This window comes from Melospiza georgiana, chromosome 4, assembly GCF_028018845.1.
Source record: "Melospiza georgiana isolate bMelGeo1 chromosome 4, bMelGeo1.pri, whole genome shotgun sequence".
Lineage (NCBI taxonomy): Eukaryota > Metazoa > Chordata > Aves > Passeriformes > Passerellidae > Melospiza > Melospiza georgiana.
Window position 1 is genome coordinate 18175105 of NC_080433.1, and position 27324 is coordinate 18202428.

At 37.4% G+C, this 27324-nt stretch overlaps 1 protein-coding gene across 1 annotated transcript in view; it reads right to left on the bottom strand.

Moving 5' to 3' along the window:
• Positions 1-3534: 3534 nt before the first annotated feature.
• Positions 3535-27324, bottom strand: part of MTPN (myotrophin) — a 30324-nt gene continuing 6534 nt past the window's right edge. Inside the window, exons 2-4 of the mRNA XM_058022946.1 lie at positions 12320-12433; positions 11286-11369; positions 3535-6792 (exon numbers count right to left, since the gene is read on the bottom strand). Coding sequence (XP_057878929.1) covers positions 6706-6792; positions 11286-11369; positions 12320-12433 — 285 coding nt within the window. The 3' untranslated portion in view covers positions 3535-6705. The remainder of the gene's footprint in view (positions 6793-11285; positions 11370-12319; positions 12434-27324) is intronic.

The following is a 27324-nucleotide window of genomic DNA, read 5'->3' on the forward strand; positions in this document are numbered from 1 at the left end:
TTATCCTTCACTTGCCTGCCTTGTTCATTGGTGCAATATTTTAAAATCCTGCAAAGCCAAACTCTAGCTCCTCTTGGGCTCCTATTTTTTTAAAGAAAGGATGGCCAATATATATTCAGCTTTTTACAGTGAGAACACAGCCTCAGAAGGGTTACACCTCCTTATTAAGTGTACAGGTTATGCAGCCTCATTGCTGTAGGCTGGATTTATTTTTTTCAAGTTACTGTTTAATATGGCTCTGTAAATATTTAAATGTAGAGCTACCTCCAGCAATTTCATTAATTTATAATTTCAGGTCTTGTTCTTATGTTTTTAGCCTCTGACACTAGAAATTTGTGTGTGTTTCCTCCATCTGTCTCATCTCTAAATGTGCTCTTCTGTGCTTCTGAGAACATTACTGATAGCGAGTGCAAATTGCACTAAGAAACCCTTTTAGGTGTATCAAGACCTGAGAGATAATCCTCCCATCAGCTTACACCTCAGGTGAACAAAAGAGAAGGAAAGAAGTCGATAACTGGAATACAGAGAAGTCTGTGTGATGCCTAGAGAGGCTACCTAGAACAGAAGCTGGACAGTGTTAAAGGAATAAAGTAGTTATTTATTAAAAAGCCTTCCAAGGATACACCTTGGGCAGTACAAGAGCCCAGCCATGGCTCCATCCAAGATGGTCCCAAGTTTTGACACTTTTATAAGTTTTAGTCCATTTACATATAGGATGGAAAGGGATTGTTTGGTCTGACTAAACTGTGAAGAGAACTTGCTAGCACTTTATATGAAGTTCAGAGTTACACACTAATGCATCATGTGCACAGTCACAAAACCAAAAACCAGCTGCTGTTGTATTGATCCCAGTTCTAGTGGCAGCTCACCAATATCTCAAAAACTGTCCCAGATTTATCTATGGTAGGGGGTGCAGCACTAATTTTTCATAGCAATCTATCAAAAGTATAGATATGAGGTATCCTTCAGCACTAATGTTCTTGTATAACAGATACTCACAGGCTAATTTTTTTTGGTTTTTTTTGCCAAAATATTGTAGAAGATAATTTTTTGTTGTAAAAGGTGAAATTATTGCTTCAAAAAGAGCAATTAAAAACTCTTTAAAATAGTATTGCAACAAAAAGCTCATCAAAATATTTATAAGTAAGGAGAATGAACTTTGAGAAAGACTTCTGGAATGTAAAACCAAAATTTATTTGCCATAGATCTGGTTTGGTGGCTGCACTGAGAAGTTGGCAACAACCAACCAACAAGATATTTTGTGTCAATCAAACAGATTTCTTAGTTTTCCACTGAAAATAATACAAGAATAAATAAAAAGAATAATGAAAGAAAAAAGAAAAAGGTGGCTGGACATGGTCACAAGAGGCTGCTACTCAAAACAAAAGGCTACATATCTTAATTAAAAGTGCATTTCAAAAGGAAAGAGGAAGCATAACTTCCATGAAGAGTTACATACTTTTCAAGACTTCCCACCTCCAAATACTTTTCAGACAAGAGTTAAAACATTAATCCAAACTAGATCTTGTTTATTTTGTGACAAAAGCTTAAGTTGAACAAACTGAATGTTCTTCCAAATGCAATGAGGAATTACTTTCATTTAGAGGAAAAATAATACGAAACACACAGAAAGAAATGTTTCAGAAGTGAATTATTTAATATATGCACCAAAATTGATCTCGCCAGCCAAGAAACTATTTTTGAGACTGAGTTTTGGACCCTTCAAATTAATGTTCAGCTTGAGAGAACTGAAATAAATTTTCCTTTAATTAATTTTGATAAATGGATTGAGACATGCAGTCTGTTGTGGTTTTGGCACACTGTCCTGCCTCTTAACTTGAATGGCCACGAGATGAACCTCAGTGCATGAAAGCCTCTATTCTTAATTTTGAAATGTTGCAAAATTGTGTAGTAAACAAGGAGTGACTGAAAGGCACAAAAGAATCCTGTGTTCTGTGGCAGCCTGCAGTGCACCCACCCCAGAGACATTCAGGACATGGGAGAGTGGAGAGGTGCACTCAGGTGTTCTCCCAACACCACCTGAAGAGTGAAGACACAAGAGACTCCGGGATTTCTATTTAAAAGAAGGCTCTCCAAAGCAACATTAGGTCACAACAGCAAGCAATGGTATTTAAATGCAACACTTCCAAGTTTAAAATTAGGAAACATTGTTTTGACTGCTAAGGTGGGAAGAGAAGAGCCCTCATCCTAAGAAAAAATGTTCATTTACTTCCCAGCAAACAGAAATTGCATGGGCTTGAAGACTCTGAAGGCACTGCATGAAACCAAGTGCTTTTCAAACACTCATCTAGGAAGTTTATGGCATAGCTTAGAGTTGAAAGCTGTTTCCAGATGTCACATCATGAGAAAAACATAAATATTTTGAGGAGAGCTCTGAGAGTATAGCGTTCTCCAAACTGAGAGAAACAATCAAGTGGTGCAACTGAAAAAATTCTTTTCGTGGCCCAACATCCTTTTGGATGGGAAACCATTCTCTTTCAAAAGACCAGCCATAGACAGATTAATATTAGAGACTCTTTACCTGCATAGATGAATTTGGTTTGCCAGTCACTGAGGAATGGAAGTGAAAGAAATCTGCATTTTGAACTGAGAATATTCCTCCTGTAGAAAAACTGCCCATTAAAAAAAGCCCCAAAGTCACACCACAAACACTCACAGAACAAAGAATCAGTAATATGAACACAAGAACTGAAGCCCACACACATCAGTTGCCATTGGCCATTACACCATTTGAACTGCTTTGGCATTCATAGTGAACACACACTTGTTCTCTCCAATATTTGACTGTAAGGTTGTGCCTACAGCAAGAGAAGTTCTGTAAACTTTTCAAAGTTTATCAGAGAAAACCAGGAAAATTTAATTTATTTTGAAATATTTTTTTGATATTTATAGTTCTTCTACTTTGACACATCTTCCTGTACTTTTCTTTATAAGTGTCTATTTAAAAATAAATCATATCAAACACTTCAGGCAATTAGAGTCAAATCTCTACTGACAAGCAAGGTTAAAAAAGGAAGTCCTGACAAAGTCACTGCAAAGATGTCACAAGAATAATGAATAAACATTTCTATACAATTTTATTCATACTTCACAGCTGCGATTTCTGTTAATAACTGTTTTCAATTTCTTTGATGAAGGAGAAAGCAATTTGCTTCAGTCTTCACAGGTAATAGAAGGAACATTCCTCTCTGTACAGACTGTCTCTTAGAATTTAACATGAATAGAAGATCTTCAACCTTAACCATTTAAACAGGAAAAGCAAGACTACAAGGCCACAAAAATTATCAAAACTCCCTTTAAATGAGTGTACTTTAAAACCCCCTAAAACAACCACAAAGAACATTATATATTTAGTTTTCAAAGCAGCTTCCATTCCATGTTTCTTATAAGCAGCAGCTAAACAGTTTAATCACTGTACATGTGAGCTGGAACTTAGATCCCTTTGAGGCAAATAAAAAGTTGTAGCCTGAGGTTAATAAAACACAGGAACAGAAAAAGAAATGAAACTCCAAGTTCTCATATCGCACAATTCAAGTTTATTCCATTCATTCTTGCAACACAAACTTAAAAATACAGTATCATTTAGCATTCTGATGTCTATGAACCATGATAATGATGAACCCAACTGTGTCAAAACAGTTAACAATGGTGAAAAGAGAAAGTCAAATATCAAAATGCACAGAGCACTGATTTTTCTTCTGTCACTGCGTAGAAAGATGATTGTTTATCCATTTACAAAATATAATTAAGACAAGTTTGTTTTGAAATTTTGCATGCAACACTGCAATTGCTTGACCTAGGACACTCTATTCTTGCCAGCCTCTTCTACAAATAATCAATGTTATGTTTCATTTCCATTTAACTATTGTACTCCTTTTCTCATTTGCTCCCTGTAAGAAAAAGGGAGCAGAGGGTACAAAATTGAAAATATACTTAAGTTTATAACTTATTCAGCACAGATTTCAAAGGAAAAGGTTTAAGAACAGAGTGGATTTCCAAGTATATGCAATTCCAGTCTGACAAAGTATTTAAATTCTGTTTATAGAATGAAAAATAATTTACAGTTTGGTATTTTTATCTAGTTAGGACCTACTCAAAGATAGAGGAAGCCACCCATTATTTTTTCCACAAAATAGCTAACAAGAAAGAAACAAATGAACAAGCCCAGTCTTGAGACAATTACAAATGTATAAGCTTTTGTTTTTACCTTTTTTTTTTTTTAATCCTGGGCAAAATGATTAAACACCTGTTATGTAGTGCAAAAAGCATAAAAGTATTTCTTCTTTATAAGCCAAACATTAAAACATTAAATGCCATCTTTTTAACTCTCTCAAAAGGCAGCTTGGGTATATATTACAGCCAAATTAACACTTGACTCACTGAAGTCTGTTTGCTTCTTTTACCCCCCCAGGGTGAAGTAAGAAAAAATAAGGTGTCCCCATAATCGTAGAAAAAGGGAGGCAAAATTGCCTCAGTGAATCTTCAGAAGAGTTAGTACAAACATGGTGTTTCTTTGCTCACTTAAATGAGAGTTAAAGGGAAGGGCAGGAAAGAATACAGAAGAAGAAAAAAAAAAACCCAACAAAAATACAAAACCACTATGGCCAGACAACTTGATACTAATCAACACAAAAAACTTGAATAATCAAGTTCTCCACGTAAAAACAGATTGCAGTTTTCTAGACTAGTATTTGAATAGCTAAGTATTTAATAGCATAATATGGAGGCAAATTGATGCCAAAGATTGTTACTTTCATAGCTGAATGAAGAGTTAAACCTATAGTCTGTGTTCACACTATTACAATGACATGACAATCCAGCACTGATCAGAGATAAGATTAAAGAGTCCTCTTATAAATAGTTATTAAAAGCATTGTTCACCAAATATTCTTGTTCTTTTATCAGCAGTTCATCAATTGATTTATTACTGATTTCCAACCTTCTGTTCTTCCTTGCCACCTATCTCCAAGAGACAGAGTAATTGCACTGTGCAGTTTATGGCCAGAGTTGATTGTTTTCTCCATTGCTTTTCTTTTGCTATGTGTAGATGTAAATCAGTTCCTGCTCTCATTTTACACTCTCAATGCAATGCATTTCATATCCGAGACATTCAATCCTAATATGCAAGTTTATTCAAGTAAAACTAAATCTCCATTAAATATGAGTGGTAGTCACCAGTCTACTTCTATATATCCTCTCAACAGTGATACCAAAATAATATCAGCTACTTTTTAAAAGAATTCATCATGAGAAGTTATATTATATACATTTGTTTTTCTGTACTGTGTTTGTTACCAGAAAGTTTGAAATCTGTATTTCAAGAGAGAGGAAGATGTAGAGTTTGTGGAATAGAGCCTGTTACTCAGTTTTAAGTGAACCAGGAGTCTAATGAAAGTTTTCAGGATGAAAGCCAGCAGCTCAGATATTCCTGAGGACCACAAGGTGTGACAGGAGTGCCTACAACATCATTGAATACCTTCCCATCAATGTTCAAGACTGTCATACTAGTATAGTAAATCTTATCTAAAAGTCAATGGTTAATGTGGTATGGTCACACTGGGAACTTCCAGAACAAGCCTCATGCCTTAATGGAATTTAAGAGGTTCGTCCATTTGACAATGAAACACTCATTTGAAGATATGCCCAGTTTAAAAAAATTCTGTAGTAGTTAGAGCAAGTTAAGACTTCTGCTTGTACATCTTCCTGCTTCTACATCTGAACTTAGAAAGGTTCTATGTTTACCAGAAAAGTTTAGCAACAATATTCAGCTGATCTGAATGGCTAAATAACTACTGTTCATTTTCCACATTTGCCTTGATTATCCTTGTGTACCAAACAGCCTGGAGCTTTCACACGTGTCTAGGAATTTTATGCTGATGTGGTGAGTAAAGAAATTTCATCTTACATTCCTTTTGGAAAAAAAAACTACAGTGAAATTTTGATGTCTCTCTCAAAAGTAGTTACTTAAAATATCTGTCCTGGACTGAAACAAATATGGGATAGAAAGACTTCAAATTCAAGCATCCAAAAGTACCTTGGCAGATATTATGGAGTGTAACACCACCATGCCTCAGCTGGTCTTTCTTGGTTTGCTCAAGAGTCAGAAAACATTAGTGTGACATCCAATTAGTCAATATAAAGAACAGCTCCAATAACTAGTATCAAAAGTCCTCAAAACTGCAACAGAAGCTTTAGGCAGAAGAAGAATAAAGCTACCCAGTGAGAGAGAAGAGAGAAGAGCAACCCAGCCACCTAAATTACTACACTTCAGATTATGGCAGACACTAAGAGCATGGGACTTTGTCCCCTTCACAATTAGTTTCAGGTACATAGCACAGTACTTCCATCTAAAGGAAGTACTTCCATCCATCTAAAAAAATCTTAGTACTAATCTAGGAGGCTTACAAGCCAAATATTCAGCATGATCTGTCTTCCTTCTTCCATTTTCACTAGAAATGGGAAGAGATTGTGCACTGGAAAGAAGTCCTAAAGGGACACTGCTCATAATACTTTTCAACCCTCTCCAACCCAATTATCTTTGATAGAAGCCCCTAACTAGTCTGACTCATAAAGAATTTCCCTCCCCCCAAAGTATTTAGCTGAAGAAGCTGGAAGATGCAAAGAGTGACAGACAGGCAGCAGTGTGAGGCCACAGGAGAGACATTTAAGGTATCAGTCCATCCGTCACTGAAGAAGAGTCTTGATTGCCTGGTTGTCAGTGGCTTCAAAGGCAGTTAGTCCATCTGGGCCTTTCACACTCTTATCAGCACCCTGGAAACACAATGGGAAGGACTGTCAGTTCATAAAGCCAGGCTAAATCAGTACAAATTGTGTCAAAAGATACAAAATTTGAATCGTTATATTGATTACATACAGCTTTTCACTGCAGTGCCTTGTTTTCATTCAGAAACCAACCAGACAAGATTTATGTACAGAACTTTTCAGCATGCAGCTAATCTGAGTTTCCAACTTGGTCATTTAAAAATAAGGAAAAAAGCCACAATTTTTGTTACACAGAAAGTTGCAAGTCCAACAAATTATCAGTTAATGTTAGACGTATTTCTTATTTCCAGCAACTACTACTCTTACAAAAGCAAAAATTCAGTGTTACACACTTCTACAAAATCTACAGTGCAAGAGGCTCTCACATGCTAAATTACACAGGTAATACCTGAAAGAACTGATTTACTAACAAATCATACTATATTAGTTCTATGTCATAAAATGACCACACTCATCAAGGATCGTGCTTCTCTTCCATTCTGAAAAAAAAGTCCCTATTGATATATCACAAAAACACCACCACAAAATCATTCCAAGTCCAAAACTGCTCAGGTTTGTTTTGAAAGAGTTACATCCACACTTAAAAGGCAACCAAACAGAACAGGGAGGCAACAGGAAAATGAAGGATAATGCACCAAGTGGATAAATTGGAGGATAATGCACCAACTGGATAAATCAAAGAATTAGAATAAACTGCTGCAAGTAAGCACAAGCACTGTGCCAGATTTATGGGAGGAGAACAAAAGAAGGGAAACAGAGTGATTAACTAGTCATGTTTGCTTTGAGCACTGTGTAATCACATTCATGAATGGGAAAACACAGGCTAAACTGTAAATAGGGTAGCTAAATAAGGGGACAAAAGTTATTAGAGATCACAGGACTGATTTCAGAACAACTCTGCAAGATGATATGCAAATCTCACTTGAAAATGACAGGAAAAACACTTTGGGTACAAACACATTTTGTCAAAAGTGTGTACAGCAGAGGCTTGTCTACAGTTTATGCATAAGCTCTCCACAGAGTAGGTACAAATCCCTTCTCAATTACAAGGAAGATTGTTAGTTACTATTAAGGACACTGAATACTTTAAGGACATAATGTATCTAGAATTTCCATAGTTTCTTCACTAATTAAACACACAAATCCCCACTGAACTTCCATACATAATACCACGTCTGTTCCCAAGACAACTCTCAATTCCCTAAACTTCTCTAACAGTCTAATAAACTGGATCTGATCCCACTGTGATGTGCTACCAATGCTACTTTTCACAATGCAGCATACTTCCCTCTCTGAAATTTGTACACTCTTTACTTGAATGTACTCAACCTGCCATTTGAAAAAGATGGTTTTGCAGTGGTTTTTATGGCAGCACTGCCAGTCTTGTGGTCCACTGGCCAAACTGATCCTCTTGGAGTTGCTCATCTTCCTTGTGGCCCTTAGAGACTCTCAGTGCAAGAGATGCATTGAGCTCACTCCAGTGACAGGAGCAATTTTTAGTATTTTGTCTCTCCTATCACTGTGTAACATCCTTGGCCCAAACAGTACAAGGATGTTGCAGTTCTTTGGCATATGAACATGAGCTGAATTAGCCTGTTCCCAACAAATGACAGTTTGGTTACTGCAAAGACACACTTGGGCTGAAACCATGGGAACACGGCTTGTAAAACATTTATTTTTCCCCTAAGAGAACCCCAAGAGATTTAGCAGGTATTCAACATTTGTAATCTTAGTTGTCCAGGGAAAAGAAAGGCAAATAAGAGTACAAATAGCTTCTTCTGCAGGTGTTGATTATTTCTACTGTTTAGACAGCACTCAGATTAAAATCTATGTGGAAATCAAGAAGGCTTCAAAGCTGTTCATTGATGGAAAATCCTGATTTGAAGCAAAATGGAACTATCCAATATTTGACCTGACAGAATTTAAAGAACTTTAATTCATAAAACTCTCCACCAATGTACCAGCACTTAGGGTACCAAAGATAACAGTTAACTGGGGTAACTTTGAAGAATAAAGAGAGGTTTTAATCTTAACATAGGACTGCTGTCCCCCCTCAGAAAAATACTTCAGAAGAATTATTGACATTCAAGACCTGTGTTTCTAAAACAGCTTTATTGAATGTAGGATAAGAGGGTCATGACTACCTAAGGAGGACACCGTTTATTAAACTCAGTACTAATAAATTTAGAAAATTGGCCATTAGCTAGACAGAAAGACTCCTGCCTACATTCAATAAAAAGAGAAGGAAACAATAAAGGTCAGGTCAAGAGGGCTTTAATTTGTAGAAGTACAACACTGCCTGGAAGCAACTTTATTAAAAAACTCATGGAAGTACAATGATTTCATAGTATTCTCCACTTCCCCAAAGTAAAAAGTTCCTAATATTTGTGTTATGTTCTACTCCAAAAATACACATACACAAATAAATATAAACCCTCTCTCCTGGGCAGGGTAATAACAAACAAGGATGTTTGCCCACTTAAGTCAGCAGGCAACGCACAAATGTTAAACAGGCTCTGAGAGCCACACATGAGCTACTTGGCTCCAGCTGCAGCTCTGGAAAAAACCCAAAGCAACAAGGACAGAAGCCATGATGAGAGCTGAGCTCCCACCAAACTGTGAAACCAGAACTGGGGGCACTAAACGAAGCTGGGAGAAGATTGGTTTACACAGCAAGCAGCAACCTGCTAAAAAGAGTTGCCAGATGATACAACAGAGGCAGATGTCTTCTTGTTCAACAAGTACATGGATGAAGTCATGGCCAACAGATCTGCCAACACTTCTGAACAGGGGACAGATGGATGCACCTCTGAAATCCCCAGTACAGCAACCATGAATGAGGGAAATGAGTGAGCAGATGTGGTCATACTCACAGTTCTTCCTTTTGCCACTGTCAGAGAAGAAAAAAGGGGCTAAACTGCCCAGCTTAACAGGATATTTCTTGTAAAACAAAAGCAGAACTATTTTGGAAGTTGAACAAATGGATGAAGTTTGTCGCATCCTATGCAATAGCCCTCATTCTCTAAGCTTTCAAAACTGTTAATTGTCTATTTTAACATATTGGCTTCTCTGACACTAAAAAAATCAAAACTTTTTACATTACAAATCAAACACCAAATTATAAAAGAAAAACATGGATCAATATCTGAAATATTTCTTGAAATACTCCTCCTCCCTCTCAATAGCTTGAGAGTCTCAGGTAAAAGGTTTCCAACACCTCCACAGTCCATTCACCACACAAAGCAATGGAGAATTTGGCTGAGTAACTGGGAAGAACATTAAACAGTCAGGAATTTTCAGATCTTTCAGTAAGGGCTGACTCCTGATTCCCAGGTATCTGCTACCAAAGAACATATGACTATGGTACAAACAAGGCATGATTAAACTAATGTTTAAACAAGGTTCATTAAATAACTGTGCTAAGAGACAGAACAATTTCTACACATAAGCCCTGCCTCAAACAGACAGAGCTGATAAGCCAACTTCCTGTTTATAAATATTTTATCAGCTAGCCCATGTAAATGGGAGCAATCAACATTTAACTCTGCATGAAGAAATCTGAATGTAATTTATTATTTGAAGTAATCTAGGCTGGAAAACCCTCCAAACCAGAAATGGAAATAAATCAACATGGGATAAAGAATACCTTATTTTTTGATGGTCCTAAATGAAGGATCAATCCTCAGAATAAATTTAAGCAAGTTGGACACACCATTTGAATTGTAAATTAAGAGTCACTGCATTTGTTTACAAAAAAGCATAAGTAATATCAGACAAGATCAAAGTTAAGTGAAATTCATGCAGCATTAAGGCAGTTAAGGAAAACTTTACCCTGGAAGTGGCACATGAAAGTATTACAAGGAAAGAATTCCTTTGGCCAAATGATTTAAGTGTAATCAAGAAGGAGTGTATGTGAATGGAGAAAAAAGATTGCTTGAATTAACTACTGGCTTTGTAAAATTGATCACTTTTGTAATACAAATCGAAGTGCAAACAGGGACAGATTAAGCTTATTCTCCTCAGGACAAAATTTACAAGCTGTAGGACAGAGAAAGCTTGGCTCACTACTTTTATTTCCCCTCCCTCTGCCAACCCAGATGGGTTCTCAGTCATCTGGCAAGAGTCGAGGGAAACCACACCTCTGAGCAACTTCACAGCAGAGACTGCATCACATGAAGCACTTAAACAGCTGCCAAAGCCAAATCCACTGAAGGAATGCATTTTTTTTCCCCTTACTGATTTGCAGCTCTGCTCTTTAGCTGGAGCCCACAATACTCTTATGGTAACTGTTACTTTTGCTACACAACAGAAATCCTTCAACTTTCAATTATCTTTCACCATGATCAGAGTACCCTCCCTGTTTTAGCATCTGTTTGATGCTCTGAATATATCATCTGGAGCATCATAATCTTAATGCAAAAAAAAAATCCCAGCAATATGCTTTGCTAATGGATAACTTGTTCAAAACATTCCTATCTCACCTTTGACAGAAGCAATTTCACACAGGAAACATGGCCCTCATAGACTGCTGATAGGAGTGGTGTGATATTGTGTTTGTCTGGAGCCTGCAAATTGAGATACAGTTACTTGAAGGACAATTTCATACAGCATTATAATGTTTCACAGAACTTTTTAATTTTCTTTAATCAGCAAGGAAGTAAAAAACAGTAAGGAAGTAAAAATTTAAGAATATTAGCCAGAAATGCATTCCATGGGATTTTTTACCTCTTTTTTAATACAGGAAAGTTATAATTTAAAAAAGAGGTAATAGCAAGATATGTCTTCCACAAGACTTCAAGGTATCCCAAAGCTTATCCATAATTTTAGGCCAATTGTGCAGTTTAGCTGACAAATTTTCCCCAATTTAAAAACACTACTCCTAGTTTTCCCATTTCAGAGGCAGCATCACTTCACAAAACAGTTTTGGCTGGAATATTCTTTTGGCTGTCTTCTCTTTAAACTACAGTCCTGAAAAGAGTAAGAAATGGAGCAACTGAAATGCTATTTTTAACTCTTCCCCAGCTAGGAAAATTCCTAAGGAAGAGATAATCTTCCCAGACATCCAGGAGCAAAATCCTGGCATTTTTGTTATGAACTAAAGCTAAGATGTCGTACATGTTAACTTTTGGACAAGCATTCTAAGGCTTGTCAACATTTGGGGTGTATGGTTAAAGTATTTAGGAACTTAACTTCTGGAGGGCTGATATAGCTTAGTCAAATCTTTTCAAAACAAGAAGCCATGCATGTCAAGCTACAGCAAAATGTCTTAAACAAGAAAGAATGCCTCCAAAAAAGAGACACACTTTTTTTCAGTGTATCCAAAGAGAATTAAAACATTTAATAAGCATAATTGTGAACTTCTAACCTCTAGAATCCCACCTCTCAAATATTTTGAAATGCATCTAATTGTTTAGTTTGATTTAGATCATTCAGTGACCATTTAGGCACTTACACCAATCTCTTTGGTGTGGTGGGGAAGACTTTAGGACCCATTTGCAAATACAATAATACATACATTAATGTCAGCTCCTTTCAAGAGCAAAAATTCCAGAATCTCAAGCTGGCCACAGTCTGCTGCATAGTGAAGAGGCTTCCTCCCACCTTCGAGTGTCCGGTTGACATCTTCACCCTTTAAAAAAAACATAACCTCATCAGCAAAATTTTAGAGTTAACACAAGAGGAAGAGCTTGACAGAAATCCAACACCTTTAAACATGCTGAAGAATGTTCCACCCAAATATTCCACTCACTGCCCAAGAAAAATGAAAATTAAGTAGTTCAATTTCTATTCCCTCACATCTGCACTTACGACTATAAGACAAGACTGATCCCTTGTTCTGTACTGCATCTCAGGTGTCCCTGTACACAAGGTACAAGTGCACTAGGTAACTCTATTTAAAAAACCAAACCAATTAAAAAAAAATCATTAGAGCTTGTACATAATGCTCCTCTTGGCTCATTTTGCTTCTCTTGCCCCACAACTAGGATCATAATTATCTGCCTAAGTTCCTTTATCTGCTTCTATGAATACTGGAGCTTTGCATAATGACAAACCAGCTGCATAGAAGTAAGTCAGCATCATAACTACCAGCAAGTGAGTCCAGGCCATTCATAATTTAAAACCCAATTATGAAACTGTCCACCCTGTTTTATAAATAGCACTTGCCAATTCTACATGATACAAACAAGTCTGAAGAGTCAAGCAGATCAGGCCACAGGAAGTTGTACTCTAATGCCTCTCATACGAGTGGATTGAGACATCTCTTAAGGCGTAAACAAAATTTAATTTACTGAGTACCTAATCAGCTTTGTTTCCTCACCTTGGGTTGTGCAACTAAGGATAAACTGATTTACTGCCCTTCCTTAGTGACAAGAAGTTACTGGAAACCAGCTAGAGACAAGCTGTGTGGTAAGTGACTTCTTGTTCTTATGTGCAGGGAATCTTAGTGTTTTAGGAAGTGGCTGAATTTTGCATCATACCTCAAGCCCTGTATCTCCACAGAAAGATTATCAGAAGAAGCACTAATTCATACTTCTCTATAGAGTCCCTGCAGTTCCTCCACTCCTGTCCCAAAGTTTTGGAAAGTGCACAGAATAGAGGGATTGACATACATCTTCTAGACATTATTTCCCTTCTAAGAATGGAAGGGAAGATTGCCAGAAGGAAATCTTATTCTGCTTTTGATGTTCTGTATAATCAGAGTTTTACACTACTAGTCAAATAACAAGATGACCTCGTTATTCTCCTCTCTTCTCAATAGAATATTCAATTATTCATCATATACCCTTGTAGCAGATAGTATTGTGATGTAGTTTCTCATTTGCTGAATTTCATTGACAATTAAGTTCCAATTAAAAAAAAAAAAAAAACCCAGATCAAAGTAGGCTAAGAGCACATAAATAGTCTGGGAAAGCACATAAAGAAGCAATATACTTATGTTGAACATTAAACTCTACCCATACTTTTATTTGCACATGGACTCTTCCCATAATTTTAAAACAACTGGCATTTACATAACCCATCATGTTTGCTGATACATTAGGGATTGGGTGCACAGGTTTCAGAAGCCAACCACATGAAAGCTACACAACAACCAACCCAAACCAAAAGAAATCTCCAAAAACCTTTGTAAAGCCTGACAAATGCCAAGTGAAGGAGCCTGGGAGAAGGGCAGGCAAGCTAACTCCTGGGACAGCACATAGTCAAGCCATAAAGTTCACAGTCCAAAGGACAGTTAGAGTCATCACTTCTCAAGATTAGGACAGTCCAGCAAAGCTCTCACTTTCTTAAGCTTATAAATGTTATTTGGCTCACTGGCTTATATGATAGTAATTTTTCTTTTGTTTTTAAAAAATAAAACCAAGTTCTTCTGTTCTCTCCCTAAGCTGGCTGTGGAATAAATTCCTGCTGGATGATGAACTTTCAGAGGAAAAAAAAATTATCCAAACTCCTAGTTTCTTAAGATACCCATAAAGATGATGAAAACTTGTTTATAGGGGAGTACCTAGCAAAACGTTTGCAAATAAAAATGTCTCAAACACAGATTACATGGTGTTGAATATTGGCACTGAGAACATGTATCATTAATATTCCAAGTTAAACATCAGAACATTTTAGTCTGAATTAACAGAACACAGACATCAACTAAGTTACAAAAATTAAAAGAAACCAGGAACTCCTATATTCTGCAATAAACCAAGTCAAACATCCAGTTGTTTCATGGGTTTGAAAAGCCACTGTAAAACAAACCACAGAATGTCATGAAGCATTAACTGGCCCTTCCTACTCCCAGTCCAAGAAATACAGAATTAGGAAGGGAAGATAAACCAATGCATTTAACATGCAGGGATCAAACTCTGGCAAAACCACTTGTTTCAAATGCAGTCACCAACACATATACATTAAAAAAAAACTTGCAGGACTCTTCACAGGTAATTTTTCTCAGGTCTTTAGGTCTCCTATTTATATTGCCTAAGGCATCTCTCTGTAGGACAAGCAGTGTTTTCCAAAGTGAGGTGTGAAAACCCAGAGAAGTGTGCAAGACAATCCATCGGGGTGTGAAAATAAACTACATATTGTACTTTTAAATAAAATGTAAAAATAGCATTTATTTCACCTTTAGTTCATCTTTAATTTCCATTTTTGGGTATATTTTATAATGGCACATTACACAGTACAGGAGTACACACTGAAGCTGACTTAAGCATCAAGTCCCAATCCACCTGCTCAGGGCCAGGCTGGATGGGGCTTTGAGCAACCTGGTCTTGTGGAAGGTGCCCTGCCATGCAGGGGGGTTGGAATTAAATCTTTAGGCATAAGATAAAGACTTGAGCCCCTGCCTCATAAAAGAGACAGCTCTGGTGAAGGTGTGGCTGATTATACCAACACAATAAGATGAAGTGGTCTCTCAGGCCCTGTCAGAGGTTGGTGCAGGAAACAGCACACAAATAAAGGTTCAAAGAAAAATATAAAATATTATCTCTGCATCAAGTTTTCCAAATTTAGTGTGGTTTTGAATAATACTGGCCAAACATGCCATAAAGAATGTTATGAACAGCAATCTTATGAGGTGATGATTCTCAATACAGAACTGTGAGACAGCAAAGTAACCAACATATTGGTGGGCTGAAATGAAGCTGCTGAAGGGTTTATACCAAAAATCACCATCTCCTACAGAGGCGCATGGTCAGAATCCACAGCAACTGACAAAATGGACCTTAATTTTTCCTTTACGCCCACAGGAGTAAAATCTGCTGTGCACAAGACCAAAAGTGACAGAATGATTCTTCAAGGAAGTTTTATGGGACTTCTGCCATTTTCTAGAGTCTAACAGAGCAGCAAGGAGGCTAACCTGTGTATTTGGAGGAGATAAAATTCAGCCAGGATCAAGGAATCATATCACCCTCAAAATAAAACGTAGCTCCAGTCAAAGGTCAGGCTTCTCCTGAAAGAAGATTATTTTCACTTTCTAGTGTAGACCCACACATTCACTAACAATGGTGCGAATATTTCTGTACAGCTTCAGAAAGTAATTTGCCCAGGCAAAAGAGAAGACATGATCACCTCTATAATGACCTTCCAGAATGCACTGAACTTACTCAGTCAGCCATTTAAGGCTAAGTCTGCCATAAACCACATTAGTCACATTTTTCTTTTCAGGTCAAAGACCCAGGGCACCAGCTATGTATTAGCACTAAAAACACGTTACACCCATGAAACATCAGTTCCCAGGTATCTGATTTAATCCCCTCTATTAAAATCTGATTATGAGAAAAGAAAAGCCTCGAATTACTAAGCAAGATGGCACAGAAGACTTTTATACCCTATTTCAAAAAGTCACTTAAAATGGCTAACAGAAGAACTTTAAATTAGGAGATCTTAAGGTATCAATGTCAGTTGAAACATGCCTTTCAATTTTTCACTGCAGGACAAGAAAATAAAAACTGGAAACTCACTTCCAAATACTTTTAAGAACTTTGCTTTTTAAGTAACTAAGAGTAGGAATCATTACAGCACACCCTATGAATGCAACTATCACCCACTTTCTGTAATGGAGCAATTTAATCCATAAAAACATCTGTTCTAACTAATTTCTTAAGTGACTACTGTCAAAAAATAGTTATTCTTGAACTTAATTCTTTCATTACCCTCTCTCTCACACATTTTCCTTGCTTTACCTTCTCTTGCCAATATACCTACACTAAATCTCTTGTTACATCTCATGTCCTTTTCTTTACCTCTAGTCAAGGCTTTGGCTTTTTAAGTTCCATCCCTGCACACCCTGGGGACGTGTCTGTGTTTTTCTTGGGTACCCACCCCCAAATCCCATTTTTATGCTCCCCTCTTTCTTTCTGAGCTCAGAGAGGAGATCCTGACAGTCAAGCTGCCCTGAATAAGTTGTGCCAAATTTAATTTTTCTTTTGCAGCCCTTGTTAAAAGAATGAACCAGAGTTTGCTGACTCTGTCCCTAATGCACATTATGACATCAGCTCCATGCAAATGAACAAGTTTAGTCATAAAGTACATGTTCTGAAGCTCATTATTTTCCAGGGAGATTAAATAACCACACCTAACTGACTCCATCCTTCAACTGCCCCTGCCTTTCTGCAGCCTTTATTACACAAGGCTGTATTCAATGCCTGCTTTGGTCTCCCTTTATCTGCAAACTCCCTCTTTTCCCAGCTCCTGCCAGTTTCAGAAGCATCAAATGAGCTAAACTAAAGTTTAACCTAATCTAGGTTAAATTTCACCATTAACCTAATCTAGGTTAAACCTAACCCTATAGCACACTCCAGGTGCTTCAAGCACAGGCTTATTTTGCAGTGGCACAGGAACTGAAACCAAACCTGAGCCAGGTGTTCACGGGAGCACTGTGGTTTGTCAGAAGTGTTGTTCTAGAACATTACTGCCAGGCTACAAATGCCACAGCTCACCCTTCCCTTTAGCACCAGCTTTTCTCCTGTGTGGCAGCAACAGCCTTGCTACTTCCAGCCAAAGTTTGACCCTTCCCACCCCTGCACCAGAATTAGTGGCTGAATGATGAATTCAGTGAGGGGACTAATCAGTGTGAGAATTTATTTGATCATTTCCTTCATCTGTTCCATGACTTGGCATCTGAACACAACAGCAATTAGTAGCTGGGATTTGCACTGCAGTCCTACCACAGGAATAGAAACTGACAATTGTGGCCTCATTAAATCCTATTGCATAGGTTAACTGTATTAGTAGAGCAGTGCCTGTAATACTTATGGCATTAAAATGCTCTTTCAGATTTAGAAACAACTCCACATCCCCATCTGTGCTTATCATGCAAAAATAACTGCATCTCCCCTTTTCATGCATTCCTTCCATTTCAGTTTTAATGAAGGAAATCAGACTAAATGCAGTCTGGTGTCCTTAGAGGGCAGGGGAGCCTCTTGCAGGAGCTACTGTGTAATTCCTGTCTTCATTATAGTAGGAAAGAAAATAACTCACTGTACAGTCTGCTGCATTACTTCCATCTCTTTGCACACAAGGGATGGCCACCCTTACAGTGTATTAGATAACTCTGACGTTTTAAGCATAGCAACAACTTTGCTGTCTCAGTGGGAAAGAGGAAGAGTAAAAAAATCCTCTTTCTATAAAGAAAAGTTTAAGTCCTATGCATGAGATATTTTGACTATTTTGCTGCACATTGAAAATACTAATACCAAAAACTTCATATTTACTATTTTCTCCACAGGCTTTGTTTATGCTGGCTGTATTTTGCAGTGGAACATACATAACTGAGCTCTGAAATCACTTAAGAACAATCTATTCCTTAGTCTTCTGAAGGAAGAGCAAGCTTGGATAAATCACACCTGTAGAAAAAAATTATTAGCCATATACTCAAACAGTTTAGAAAACCATCTTGCACTTCCACAGTGGGTATGTGGATGAACTGATTATGACTTAATCTTCCCCAAACACTCTATTTCATGTTCTCAGAGCTTGAGCATGCTCACACCCCTTCCATCATTCTCTACTATAACTTTCTCCAGATTCATTCATCACTGGAAAGACTTTTAAAGAAAGCCACAAGCCCACTCCCCCATTCCACAAAAATCCAGAAACACCAGGTAAACACTCTGAAAATGAAAATACATTAAGTTATTTTTGCCATTCTATTTAAATTCTCAAAATGATTGTGTTTTAAGTACATAAGCCAAAGTACTTTACTGTTTAACCTGTGTTTGTTTCAGTTGTATGTTCATGGAGTCTTCAAGTGTTTACTGCTGCCACATGGCAGCTCTGGGGTTCATCTAACCAAAAGTTACATCTCTAGTAAGGAAAATGTAAACACCTTGACTGAGAATCCCTAAAATCAATATCATAGAAACAACTGAAAAAACCACCCATTTTCTACACACGGGTCAATCATTCTACAATTTCTAAAATAACACTGAGCTCAGAAATATTGGAAGCCAAGCACAAACTTCAGTCCATACTCAAACAGCAAAAACAACATGATGTTTTTTATATATCTAATCCATGGGTCATAAACACTGGTGGAAATGAGGGAAAACTTAAATACCACACTTCTGAAATCTGACTAATAATCTAAAAATATAAGGAGAGTTTAATTCTACAAGCTTGTCAGTCTAGTGACTCATGCCATTACAGACTATTTAAGGCTGAAAGGGAACTTTGGAAGTTATGCAGTCTAACATTTGCTCTTATGTAGGTCCAATCAGATCAGGCTGCTCAGCTGAGTTCCACAGACCTCCAAGGACTGAGGATTCCAAAAGTTCTCCAGGCACAAGCCCTTTCATTTTGATCATCCTCACAGGGAGTATTTTTTCTCTTACACCTAATCAGAATTTCTTGTATTTGAACTGGAACTTTTGTCTCTTTCACTGTGCACAGCTAAGCAAACTTCTCTATATCCTGCCCTTTTCACTTAAAGATAATTATAAAATCTTCCCCAAAGGAAAAAAAAACCAAAAACAAACAACAAAACCCAAAAAACCCAAGTACCACAATTCTAATAACATCAACTTGTGCATCCTTCACCTATCAATAAAACTAGAGGTAAGAAAGCTTTTATAATTTTTTCAGTAGGTCCTATACTTCATAAAACAGTTGGTACAGATCTTCCTGTGCCTTCCAGATTCCAAACTAATTTCAATTGCACTTCAGCTGTCATACCTCCTCCATCTCTGCATATTTGTACAATGTTTCTAGATTCCTTCCAGTGGATCATTTTGCTTTCCCCTTCTCAGTAACTCAAGAGTATTTGTTATAAATTCCTCAAAGTATGTGACACGAGATGCAAGCTGCAGTATTGAAAAACACTCAGCATTTCTCCTGCTCTCATGTAAGAGAGCTCCAAGTTCTAAAGCAAGGCCCCTACAGGATATTCTTCTCTTTAGAGAGGCTGCATGCCATCTTATTTGTATTCCAACAGCACAAGTAGAGCTAAGCACAGGTACAGTCTGGGCAGAGAATGGATGGAGAGCTGCTCTGGGGAAAAGGACTGGGGGGTGGTTGGTGGATGAGAAGCTTTGACACATCCCCGAGAGCCAAATGCACCCTGGACCCCAAAGCCATGGGGCCAGCAGGGCAATTCTGCCCCTCTTCACTCACCTGGAGTCTGTGTTCAGCTCTGGGAAACATTTAGATGAGATATTAGGAGGAAATTCTTTACTGAGGGGGTGGTGAGGCACTGGAACAGGTGGCTGTGGATGCCCCATCCCTGGAAGTTTCCAGGGCCAGGGAGGATGGAGCTCTGAGCAGCCTGGTCTAGTGGAAGGTGTCTGTGTCTATGTCAGGGAGGCTGGAGCTAGATGGTGTTTTAAGTTCTTTCCAAACCAACCATTCTATGATTCTATGAAATAACACAGAAAAGAGTAATCTGACCTTTCATCATGGAAACAGAACTTAATGTATCTTTCCTCCTCTGAATTCTTCTTCCACAAATCAGTTGATCAAGCACAGAACTGGAACCTCAAATAGTCTGTTTTCAATTAACTTTAAAGATCTGAGATAAACTAAAACTGATTATGAGCTCAAACACAAAAAGTCAACTCAGCAGACTGAGTTTTACCAATGAAGACTCAACTGCTACTACCCCAATTTTCTCACTTATTGGTATTTTATTGAAACAATCCTTGGGCTTATGTGCAGAAGTACTAGATTTCCCATATGACCTGAACAAGAGTGTTTTCCTGCTCCTCAGTTTGCCTCTGGAATGATTCTGTACAGATTCCGTTCTGCAAACCTTGTTCTCACCTAAAGCACCAATTCACACACTGCCAACCCTAACTGCAAACTGGAATGAAATACACCTACACACCCAAGAGATGCATTTTTGTAAAATATGCTGAAGTAATCTGACAGCATTATAGAATAGCAGCTTGCTACACAAAAAGAGTCACCTGGTCTGCCCTTTAGGCCTTCACTTCAGTGACCCCAGAACATTCCATCAATCCAGAACAGCCTCAGAGTCTAAAAAGCAGCACTGACTTTGATGAAGTAGCTTTCATTCTTGCCAAGCCAAACTGATTTAGCCAACCAAAATCCATGCTAGCACTTTCACACTCCAGTCCCTGGAGATTACCAATAGGAAATTACTTTAGGTATGAATTACTGAATCCATTTCATGGTGTATCTAAAAAATTATTGTTTTCAAGTGTAAAATTAACATTACTCTAAACACCTTTGACTAGCAGACAAAATAAATTAATTTCTTCTTCCAAGCTGGTTATAAAATTTCTTTTAAATACTTTGTTATGGTAACTGAAATGAGCACCAGCCTGAAGCAGTTTTTGCTGGGTAGAGAGGTTAAATTTCTGCATCTGTGACAGGAACTGAAACAGCTTTACACTGATACAGCAGACAGACCCTCACATCATCTGCCTTAATACAAATCTGAAGGTAAGTGAACCACCAGTCCAATACTTTAGACAAGGAAATAATTTATGTAAGCTTTTGTGTATTTCATCATAACACTAGTCCAGTGTGCTGATTCCACATTCCCATCTGTTTTAACTAAGAGCAAGAACAACTCAAATGACCAGCTCAAAACAAGTCAGTGCAATGTATCATTTACACTTCTGTACATTTTTTTCCTATAAATGGAAAAAAACTCTTGCCATATGATGCCTCAAGGGTTTCAGATCTAAGAACTGGACAGAGCAGATGCAAAAGATAAATTTCACATTTCCACTCAACCTGTTTTATTGAAAAAACTTCTAAAACAATGCATGAGGCCTAAGAAGAAGCAAGAGTATTTTATCATTTATGCCAGCAAGTTCATTTGGTCTCAAGTTTTCTTGTCTTTATCTTCTGACTCACAAGAAAAATGACCATGTTTCACTTATAATCACTAAATATTCCAACCAAGAGCAAGAGTGGAACCTGGTGAAATAACCAGTAACTCAAAGTCTGGGTTAAGCCAAAGAGCAGAAAGGTAAGTAATAAGATTAATGTTGTAAGCTGTGAATTCTTTATGATTTTGAAGCTGATTTCTTCAGTTAAAAACTTGCAATAAGATCCTGCCAGAGCCAAGGAAATCAACTCACTGCAACTGAAAGTAGGCAGTTCCCAACTGCAACTGCAAAAATTTTGTGCCACATCCAAATTTTCATGTGGATCCCCTATATTTTCAAAAATTACTTACTTTCAGTCCACCCAAAAAAAAATCACTCAGCCTGCACAGAGACAACAGCTATTGCTGCTCAGTGGTTCAGCATATTCCAACCATTCCAGAGTTCTCCAACTGCAGCCTGAGTGGACAACACTTATCTGCAGACAACTGAAACGAAGCAAATGACCTAGATTTGTTGTGTGGGATAACCACTTTGCACTTGGAGAACTTCAGAAAACCTAGAAGTTTGTTGGTTTTTGTTTAACAGCTGAGTGTGACTGCATTAGCAAAGCCTTCCTATTGATTATTTAATCACATCTTTTCAACTCCTCTGGGTGTTTTATTCCCCGTCCTCTAAATTTTATAACTTGAAGCAAAAACGAATTTTCTCCCAGATGTCTTCTTTCTACCCTGTATGCTTTGGGAAATATATGGGACAAGCTGATTTAACACCTCCCCCTTATCACATTTTACTGAAACAAACAGAAATAGCAAAAACATCCACAAGAAATCCTGTAGAGATAGTGATCAAAAACCAAATCCAAGTTAACAGATGTTGAGAAGGGAACTTGAATACAGAAAGTTAAATCCCTGTGGAAGAGGCTGAAGACATGAGTATCAAATTTTCATTATTTTTCTGGACTCATTTCTAGTATTTACTATTAGTTTATCCTGCAATATCCAACTGAGCTTCTGTTTAAAAAAATATGAAAGAAAGGTCACTCAAAGAATTTCAGGACAACATTCCCCCTAAAAGACCCTTATCAGTTTATCAAAAAGGGGTTTCTGTTCTGAGGATAGTGTGTGTCTCCAGATGGCATGTTGTAGCAAGTTGTACAACCAGAGCAGACAGATGTCTGTCCATGTAAAAAATGGATATCTACTTTGCAGTTCTCTACTTTAGGAGAAGTCTTAATTGCTAATAATAACACCAATACTTGGTCTATGAAAGTTAAGAAAATGAATTATGAACCTGATGATGAATTTTGCCTGTCTTGATATCATATCTAAAGTACTCTGAAAAGCTTTTAAAGCACTGCTACAATTATTCTGGCTTAAGCCAACAAAAAGGTGCTTAACAAGCATACTTTTCAGGTTTTGTTGGTGGTAAACAAGTATCTAGCTTATCCACCATAATCAAATGCAATCTGAAGTCCTTTGTCTCAGTCAAACGAATACAATTCCAGAAACAACTGCTAAATAAACTGAACTACTGAGCCATCTGTGCTTCAGTTGTATCAGCATTTTGGGAGACAAACAAACCTGATACATGAGTTGTTCTGTAGAACAGCAATGAACCAACTGTTTCCTAGCTACAGCTTCTAGAAGCTCATGCTACAATCCCAGCTTCAAAGATGTGCCAAACACTGTTATTGAAAACAGTTGTTCCCCGCCCCCCCCCAAAAAAATGCTTAACCTGTGTAAGATTTGAGTGAGAAATCATGCAATCCACTCACTACTTGCACTAACAAGGGATGAAACAGGAATGAAGGGCCCAGTTGTGCAGCTTCTCTTAGCTCCTAGGAATTTCCATTTATAAGTTTGGTCCAAAACTTCCATTTATAAGTTTGTTTCTTAGCTAGGCAACAGCTCAGAGTAATGGCAGCAAATAGTTCTGACAGAATAAGCTGCTGCAGAGAAAGGTATCATTGCTCTCTGTTCAGATTACCCTTTAACTGATAAATGTTAGTGCATGAAAACCTCTGGATGATGAACTGAAGCAGCCAATGATTAGACACTTCCCAAACTGTCTCTGCTTAGAAAGATTGTTAGAATTCAGAATTAAAGTTCAAATGCTTTAGTTACAGCATCAGGACTCACCTGTCAGCCCTGATATGGAGAGGACAAACAAAAATAAAAGCCTTTAACCATTAATTCTAAAGAACTGCAGATCAATCTAATGCCTTTACACCTTAAGTTGACATAATGTTCAGTGTTAGGCACTGCATCTAGTGCACACGGTGCAGTGTCCATTTTCATAGGCAACACTGAGCTGGCCTAAAGGGATTGGATTTTTTATTGCAAAAATGATTGGCTAGACTTCATATTTTACCAGTGTATTTTGGATTATGTGATTTGCATGATACCTATTCTAAGAGTACACTAAGCAGAAGATATTCCAGCTCACATGGGTGCCAGACAATTGCTAAACAGGAACCATCAACCATACACAAACCAGAATCAGAGCATTAATTCTGTTTCAGTACTCAACCATCAGCAAACTGACAGCAGATAACACGATGAAAACAGAAAAATCTACAAAACAACACCCGTTCCTGCAAAAAGGAATTTTTTTTTCAAGCTTAACATGTCAGAAACTGCTCCAAAAATTAAGCAGCTGAGCAAAGGATCCCAGCCATTGCCATGCATTCTGCATTGAGTGTTAACTGCCAATTAAAACACTTTCAGTTTCTGGAAGAGCCCCACATCAAGTTCTGCATTAAGCTGCTCAGGACATGTTGTCCAAGGAATGAACAGGAAGTGGATGTTTTCCTTTGAGGCAAACACACGGCGCCAGCTACTGGGTTTCAGTTTCAATAGATGCCAGCTTGGTATCTTGAATTCTCTGCATGATCTAAAGACACAATAAGTAAAAACCCCTGCAACAATAATAAATATAAATTCTCAAAGCTCAGGTTGTACTGTAGCAGGAAGAGATGAGAGAATAAACAGGAAGATGAGTGTATCTCCCAAAGATTATTGCTATGGTTAAAAATGCCCTGAATTTAAGTGCTTTAATTGGGGCTTAGCACCATAAGCAGGAATTAGCTCTCCAGAAACTGAACAAAAGATATGTCCAAGGCAAAATCAAGTGTTCTATCAAATCCAAAGCAATGAAGCTTAGCTTCTAAAAGGGTTTTCCTATAAGATTAACAAGCGTTATTTTCCTGTGCACAGTGAATTTCCATTTTCTTCATTCAGCAATGCATAAAAAGATACAAAATATCAAAAGCAGCATTAATGAGTTCTAGAAGTTTTGTGCCTTAATGCAGAGTTTTGTTGACATAATGAAGCAGTTGGTGATTGGAGTCATGCAAAAACAAAGCACAGAAGCAAAAAACTAGATCAGAAAAGCTATTTTTACATCCATAAAATAAATGCTGCTTTCTACGCAGTATATACTTAAACATTTGCATTAACAACTACTGAATGGCTCCTAAAACAGTTATACACACTTGGAATATTCAGCTTCACTGTAATACTTTCCTTAAAATTTAAAAGATTGGTATTGTACTTTTAAGTTTGAAATAATCCACTTACAAAAGTTAAGCTATTTTCTTCATGAATTACTGTTGAAAATGCTTTAGTAACTACAGTCTATTGACTTGTCACAGACATGGAACGAAACTGTATCTCATGTTATACTCTGATTAGAGGACCCTATTTTGAAAGTAATTATATTTACTGTCATTATACCCAAGATAAATTTAAATAACAGACAATTACTGTTTTTATCATGAGAAAAACTCAAGTTTTTTAAACTATGCTAAATATCCAAGACTTTAGCCAAGAAACAGTTAACAGCATTACTGAAGTTATTGAGAAGTCAGCAGTCCAAGAAATGAAGATTCTCATAAATGCCTCACTTGAGTACAAAGGATTCTGTGGGGTTTTTTGTGAGTTTGATTTTTCTTAATACAGGGCACAAACAGAAATGCAGATCTCACCTCACAGGAACTCTCCTGGCCTCTTTTTTATTGGACTTGAAATCTTCCACTTTCAATTGCATTACCTGAATCAAGCACTGGAAGCATTTTTGAACAAAGAGAAAAATACTTTTTAAACATTTATTGCCTATGGTATTTGCTTTCATAGTGTCATTAGCAAATCAGTTTAAATGAGAGATGCTGATGGTAACTGTTCTATGGACAGCTCTCTATCTATTGTCTCAAATGGCCTAACAGCTCATCTTTCCTTCTTGAAGCTAATCACTAATTTATAGGTCACCAGTGTGTTCAAAAGCAAGTTCATAAATGACCAGAGTTTGGGAAATGAAAGAACCAGTCATCCAACAGTAATTATCAAGACTTGATCTGAGCTCATCAGAAACTCTAAGCACACAATTTGGTTGTATAAAGTGAGTCAGAACATTCTCTGAACTTTGGCTGCAAGTGTGGCAGGGCAATCTCCAGAACACCTATCCAGTGATGTTTTGGTCTGCTCAGCTCATTAGCCACAGCATGCAATTACTCTCTTTGATTTCCAAAGCATAGCTGAAGGCTAAGTAAAAAGGATTTCACCATTTCCCTTCAGGCCTGTAACCACTGAGGAAGGCAGCAATGTGTGTAAGCAAAGACAAAACTGCAGACCATATTCTAATTCTTGGTGCAGCAAGAAAGAATTTTTGTGTCTTTCTTTGAAGAAATGCAGTGCCCTTGGCAAACAATGTATCTGAACTGAGCTACAGAATTACACTGCATAAGAAGTACTAATAAAGAATGTAAAAATGGGCAAAGTGCTAAAAGCACCAAATCCCAACTCCCTCAAGCGACTTCAAAGCCATATTCATGTGCATTATGAGTTTTCAAGACCATATTTTTCTTTCCCTTCCTACTCTCCCTCATCAGAATTTCAGTTGCTTTTGGGAAAACAAAATATTTGCTACCCTAGTCTTTATTAAAAAGATGAAAAAAAACCACAACCCAAACAAAAAAAAAAACCCACAAAACACACCCAATTAAATTTCAATCAGAGAATTAAGACAAATACTGAAGCTTGTTCAATAGGATTTATTAATACTGATTGCATTCAAAGTCAAAATAGCAACACTACAGATAGCAGTTCCTTAACCATTTAAATGAAAGTATTATTTCCTTCCCCATCTGTGGCCTGTGACTGTAGAATTTGCCATCACTGGTCATGATCAACATAGGTTTTAACACCAGTATACTACAAAAAAGTCAGTCTCCTACCCAGCATCCAATAAAAGTTTAAAATTCACTTTAATATGAGCTGTACTGATTTGTACCTACCCCTCCTCATAATGAGCTAAAGCAGAAGAACATCTAATTGTTGAAAACTGCTGAAACTGCAACTTGTAAGAAAAACAACTGTTGTATAACCAACTGGTCAGTTATTGGCACTTATTAATTCCAGCTCGTGCTTTTGTCCCTAGCAATAGATCTGTCTATGGAAATGACAACTGCTTCCTTCCACAGAACTGTACTGGGAAATTCAACATTCATTTTACTATGGAATTAAAAATTAGGGGTAATTTAACACAAGACTTCAACTTGAGAAGTGGGGAAATTAGGTAGAAAGAAGTAACTTTGCTCACACTTTTGTGTGGACACACATTCAGAAGTTTAAACAAACATTAACAAGAAACCATAAAAAACATGCTAAATTCAACTGATGCTTCACATAAAACTGGATCCCCATCACTTCAGCAATACAATCATACACATCCCCTG